The 6,000-nt window shown below is 37.6% G+C and overlaps 1 protein-coding gene across 2 annotated transcripts in view; it reads left to right on the top strand.

The window, feature by feature from the left end:
• PTPRD (protein tyrosine phosphatase, receptor type, D) overlaps nucleotides 1–6,000 on the top strand; it is a 290,979-nt gene that overhangs the window by 154,137 nt on the left and 130,842 nt on the right. For both annotated transcript variants that reach the window (XM_010586057.1, XM_010586056.1), the window contains exons 6-7: nucleotides 1,104–1,373; nucleotides 2,626–3,207. In XM_010586057.1, coding sequence (XP_010584359.1) covers nucleotides 1,104–1,373; nucleotides 2,626–3,207 — 852 coding nt within the window. The remainder of the gene's footprint in view (nucleotides 1–1,103; nucleotides 1,374–2,625; nucleotides 3,208–6,000) is intronic.

Below are 6,000 nucleotides of genomic sequence, written 5' to 3'. Positions count from 1 at the left end.
CTACCCCTTGCTATCCATACAGAAATGTCTAATATTATTGATCCTTATAGCTTATTTTGCTTTCCCTTAACTGTGAGCATAGTGGAATCCTGAATGTTAAATGTTCTGCTATTTTTCCAGTGGCCCTTCCTAACAGTTGCTTTTTAACCACATAAACTTAATCTAATTTCCTTCTCCCTCAAACTCTATGCTCCTCTTAAACTCTTCTATCCATCAGCCTATCCTATCCCATCTCTTTCAAGTTTTCTTTCCTTACCCAATATGTTTTCTTTTTGAGTTCTTTTTCTTTCTGCAGTTTTTACTCAGACATTTCCCTAAGCATGATTCTCTGTTGATTCTGTCATTTGCTTGCCTGCATGACCAAATCCAGTACTTCGTACTGGCTTTGCCTAGTTTCTTTCTGTGACTATATCTATATATATATATATATATTTATATATATGTGTATATATATGTGTATATATATTTGTATCTGTGTGTAATTATATTTTTTTTTCTATGTTTGTTTCAGTGTTAGTGTGAGGTCTTGAGGCTGCATCTACTTTGAGTCTGAAAGCAAATGAAATTGCACTTTCAATGTACTGTAGGCAATGTGTTCCAGGACTGCGATGTGACAATGTGGCCTAGCACATTTATTCACATCAACTGGAAGCACTCAGCATTGAAGTTGGTTTTGGTAATCAACTCAAGCATGCTGTTGGCCTTCCAGTTTTCTTCTCTGCATATATATATGTACGGGCATATAAAATGCATATATATATGCGTGTGTGTGTGTGCGCGCGCGTGTGTGTGCGTGTGTATATCTTTTGCATGGTGTTTGTGTATTGTTAGTATGTAGTTAGTTAACTGTGGGGCCCTAATAGGTCTGAATCAGCCTTTATATGAATGTGCCTAATAATATCCTCAAGTAAATATAGAATAATTCACATTGTGTGCAGACAAAATTCTTGTTTAGTCTCATATTTCTTTTACACATATTTTCTGGCAGATCGGAATAACACATTAAAATGTTAAATTGTGTCTGTACACTGCATGTAGTCTGTATGCAAGACTCAGTTTCTTTTTTTGTATATGTTATTACCTTTTTCTGTGTTTTGTTCCAGTTCGGCGGGTCCCACCGAGGTTCTCTATCCCCCCCACCAATCATGAGATCATGCCTGGCGGGAGTGTAAATATCACGTGTGTTGCGGTGGGGTCACCAATGCCATATGTGAAATGGATGCTAGGAGCAGAAGATTTGACACCTGAGGATGATATGCCAATAGGGAGGAACGTCCTTGAGCTTAATGATGTCAGGCAGTCTGCAAACTATACTTGTGTTGCTATGTCTACTCTTGGTGTTATAGAAGCAATAGCACAGATAACTGTCAAAGGTATATCCCAAGCACATATATTTGGACATAGTTCAGTCTATTCTTTCATTCATTGCCATATTCTGAGGAAATATATTGCATCGAAAGGGACTAAATGCATCTTACCCACTTAAATCAAGAGGGTAAATATTCTAGCCAATCACTGGCATAAGACAAAATACAGATTCAGTAAGCGATAATACTAATAAATAAGCTAATCATAATATTCCATTATTCTCCTGTGTCTACTTGCATATACTTGTCAACAGCAAGAGCCTTTAAGAACCAGTTATTTGATTTTTAGAGTTTCTGGGTATCCAAGTATCATGGTGTCCTGGTTTCAGCTGGGATAGAGTTAACTGTCTTCCTAGTAGCTGGTACAGTGCTATGATTTGAGCTCAGTATGCGAAGAATGTTGATAACACTGATGTTTTCAGTTGTTGCTCAGTAGTGTTTAGACTAGAGTCAAGGATTTTTCAGCTTCTCATGCCCAGCCAGCGAGGAAGCTGGAGGGGCACAAGAAGTTGGCACAGGACACAGATAGGGCAGCTGACCCAAACTGGCCAACGGGGTATTCCATACCATGGGACGTCCCATCTAGTATAGGAACTGGGGAGTGGGGGCAGGGGATCGCCGCTTGAGGACTGGCTGGGTGTCGGTCGGCGGGTGGTGAGCAATTGCCCTGCGCATCATTTGTACATTCCAATCCTTTCATTACTGCTGTTGTCATTTTATTAGTGTCATCATTATCATTATTAGTTTCTTCTTTTCTGTTCTATTAAACCATTCTTATGTCAACCCAGGAGTTTTACTTCTTTTTCCTGATTTTCTCCCCCATCCCACTGGATGGAGGGGGAGTGAGTGAGCGGCTGCGTGGTGCTTAGTTGCTGGCTGGGGTTAAACCACGACACATGGTCACTGAGTAATTGGAAACTAGAGGTTCCAAAAATAGCTGAAAATTAAACTGTAATGGTGCACTGCCTATCTATAAGATTCCTCTTCTGCATATGTTTATGGGATCTATTACAGAAGTCAGTATCATTAATTTATATCAAATAAAGCTTACAATACAAAACTTGAAGAATTTCTGATAGATTTTTAGAGTAAATCATAATTGCCAAAAGCTTGCTCTGAACAGATCACACCTTTCCATTCCAATCTTCCTGGTTTGTTTTTGTTGTTGTTGTTTGTTTTGGGTTTTAAGCTGCTTATTGTAATAATTAATGTCTGCAGTTACATAGTGCTAACTGTATTTTTTGGCATTTATCTTCAGCCTTACCCAAACCTCCTGGAACACCTGTGGTGACAGAAAGCACAGCAACAAGCATAACATTGACTTGGGATTCTGGAAACCCTGAGCCAGTTTCTTACTACATAATCCAACACAAACCCAAGAACTCTGAGGAGCCATATAAAGAAATTGATGGGGTGGCCACAACACGCTATAGTGTGGCTGGCCTAAGCCCATATTCAGAGTATGAATTTCGGGTAGTTGCCGTAAATAACATTGGGAGAGGGCCACCCAGTGAGCCTGTGTCAACAAGGACTTCAGAGCAAGCACCTTCAAGTGCACCACGCAATGTGCAAGCCCGTATGTTGAGCTCTACCACTATTTTGGTACAGTGGGAAGAACCTGAGGAACCTAATGGACAAATTCAAGGTTACAGAGTTTATTACACCATGGACCCAACTCAACATGTCAACAGTTGGATGAAGCACAATGTGGCTGACAGCCATATTACTACTATTGGGAATCTGGTACCCCAGAAAACATACTCTGTGAAGGTTCTTGCTTTTACTTCTGTTGGGGATGGACCACTTACTAGTGACATTCAAGTCATCACTCAAACAGGAGGTAAGCTAGTATTGAACAGAACTTGTACAAAAAAATTAAATACTTGCAGAAAATTTGGCAGAGAGAGAATTTGATTTTAAAATGTGGAAAAAAACTTCATCTCAAGGATAGCCAGTTTTTTCAGGCAGCTTTTGCAGATAACGTTTTCTCAATCCCACAGTGCAAGTTACCATTGAAGAGTGGAAATTATCCCCTCACATTTTCATTTCTTTTTTCATCAATCTCAAGAAGTTTAACTGAAGTCTCAGGGAGGCCTTCATCCTGGAAGTGGCCAAATGTTATGGCTTCTATTTGGCAGTGCTCTCTGCATCAGAAGTGTTTATCAAGTAGTTCTTCACAGCTTTCTTTGAGGAGTTACCTATGTTGGTGGGGTTTGTTTAGGTGGTGTGTGGTTCCCTTATGCTACATCACTCTACTGAATCTTGCTTTTGGAAATTTAAAATGTATGTGTAGTGCATGTATATTCAAATAGTTGGTGAGGTTCTCAAAACACATAAAACATGAAAACGTTAAAAAAACCCAACAAACCATTGTGAAGGTTCAAGCGAGCAGTTCTGTACACTTTGGATTTATAAATCAAATCCAACCTGCCCCTACAAAATGCATACCACAAGGTCACTATTTTCTTGTTTTATGTTTGCAGTTAGGTTGTTTTGTTTCTGTACAGGAGTTTTAGGTCCATGAATTAGTTTTATTAGCAAAAGACAAGGAAGCATAGTGGGGAACATTGCAGAGAATTTTTATGAAATCAAAAGCAAGAAGCTCTGGTGGAACTGCACTGCAGAAAGTGTTTTATTGTAGCAATAAGAAATAAAAGCTCCCTTTGTCTAGTGGTTTAGAGAAAGCTGTATGAAGTATTACTGTAGGTCAGTGATTGCCTAGAAATATTATATAATACTAGTTGAATTTTTTAGTACTGGAAAGTTTCCTGTTGAAGAATTTAGCATCCCTCAAATTCTTAAAAAATGTATCTCTAAAATGTAACTGTAGACACTTATGTTTCATCCACTTTTTACTTCTGCGTTTTACCAATATGCAATTAAGAAGGAACAGAAATTGAAGCACTGTCCTCAAACCTTTTTAAGTGTTGTGTTACACAAAGGTCTAGGTGTTACCTTTTGCAGTATCTCAGCTGAGAAGTTACTAAATTAACTTTTCTAGACCTTCTAGTGGTACATTAAAATGTGCCTGTGTGCACATGAAAATGTAAATGGGTACACCAGTTTAATTTTGGCAATTGTAACCTTTTTCAGGGACTGGTTTTTATATTGACATCTGATTTCCTTTTGAATCCAAGTGCAAAAAGCTTTTAAAGAAGAAGATTTAGTGAGCTCCTCATCTGTGTTTTCACTTACAACCGGAAGCCTTTTAGAGTAGCAAGAGTTTGTCAGTGGCTTCCCAAGAGAAGGATGAAGCAATCAAAATAATGAGCACTGAGGCTCAGTGGGACCAGCCCAAGTTACATTGCTTGCTGAGGTCACTTCGGAAAAGTTTTGTATATTAAAACCTTTATAGAATTTGCCATTAAACGTGCCCATCTGGTTCTGATCACTGTTGCAATCTGAAGAAATCATGGCTATGTTAACATTGCAGGAGCCATTCTCAGTACCTGTTTTCAACTTCGTAACAGAGTTGACTTGACATTGTTTAGTTGTGACTATGTTAAAAATCAAATGAAAACCAAAAATGTGACATATGAAAGGCAATTTTAAGCACTGATACTTGTGCTTGAAATACGAACATTTTAAATCATAAAAGAGAAAAATAGCTAAGTCTAGTACAGTTCTCCAGTTCAGGGTAAGTTTAAAAGCCAAGATTCTCCTATCCTTCTATCCAGCAGTTTCTCATCAGTGAACACTGCAGAATAAAATGCCCTCCTTGCCCTTCTCTTCCAGATTTGCTGTAATCTAAATCTGAATATGATTGTTTTGGTTTAAGTCTTTGTCAAGATGAAACTCATCCACATAAATACAGTGAATTAAAAAGTGCCATTTAAAAAGAGCAGAAATTGATTTAATGGAAACATATGTAAAAGAGTAAAAATAGGAATGGGATGGTAATTATGTTTTGATTGATTTTTTTTTCCTTTTTTGAACAAATAAGCCTATCATTGCAAATATGTAGCATAACCCTTATGCTTACTTTGGGGATATTAGAGTGTATATACAACAAAACGTGATTTACAGCTGTGACTTACAGGCTCTGTTAGCTTGGTTTCCTTCAAAGCTTTCCTCCCATATGTGTATTCTGATCTTTGGAGAGAGATTATAAAAAGTGAATAATTAGGTTTAAAAAAGCCTGTTTATGACAATCTTAGCTTTCTTAGTACGGCAGAATTGTTCTTTTGAAATGGCTGTATGAGTGGTTTCTCACTTTGCAGGTTAGCTGAAACTCTGCTGATAGTGAAAATTAGGTCTAATTAAAATATTAATTAGGAACACGTAATTTGAGGGGAAGAGAAAGAAGCATTCTTCAGACAACCAAACATAAAAAAAATTAAAGTTTTATGTTCAGTTTTGTGTTTCAGTATTCTGCTTAAGCATTTTAAAGGAAAAGCCATGTCCTACTGCCCAGTTGTTTTCAGCAGTGTTTTCTTTACTGTAAAAAGACACCATTTTAAGAAATTTAGTAATCAGAAAACAGTTGTAGAGCTGAGCCTTTTGAATAAGGGAAGATCAATTCCAAAAGCTATACCTAAGAAACTCCTTATTCTGCATTTTGCGTCAAAGGATTTGATTCTGCTAAGGATGGAGTCAGGACTAGTATATTATTTAGATGAATTGACTTACTGAC

Source organism: Haliaeetus leucocephalus, unplaced genomic scaffold (genome assembly GCF_000737465.1).
Source record: "Haliaeetus leucocephalus isolate CR32 unplaced genomic scaffold, Haliaeetus_leucocephalus-4.0 Scaffold139, whole genome shotgun sequence".
NCBI lineage: Eukaryota > Metazoa > Chordata > Aves > Accipitriformes > Accipitridae > Haliaeetus > Haliaeetus leucocephalus.
Note: the sequence above shows the minus strand (reverse complement) of the source record. Positions and strands in the feature narration are given on the sequence as shown.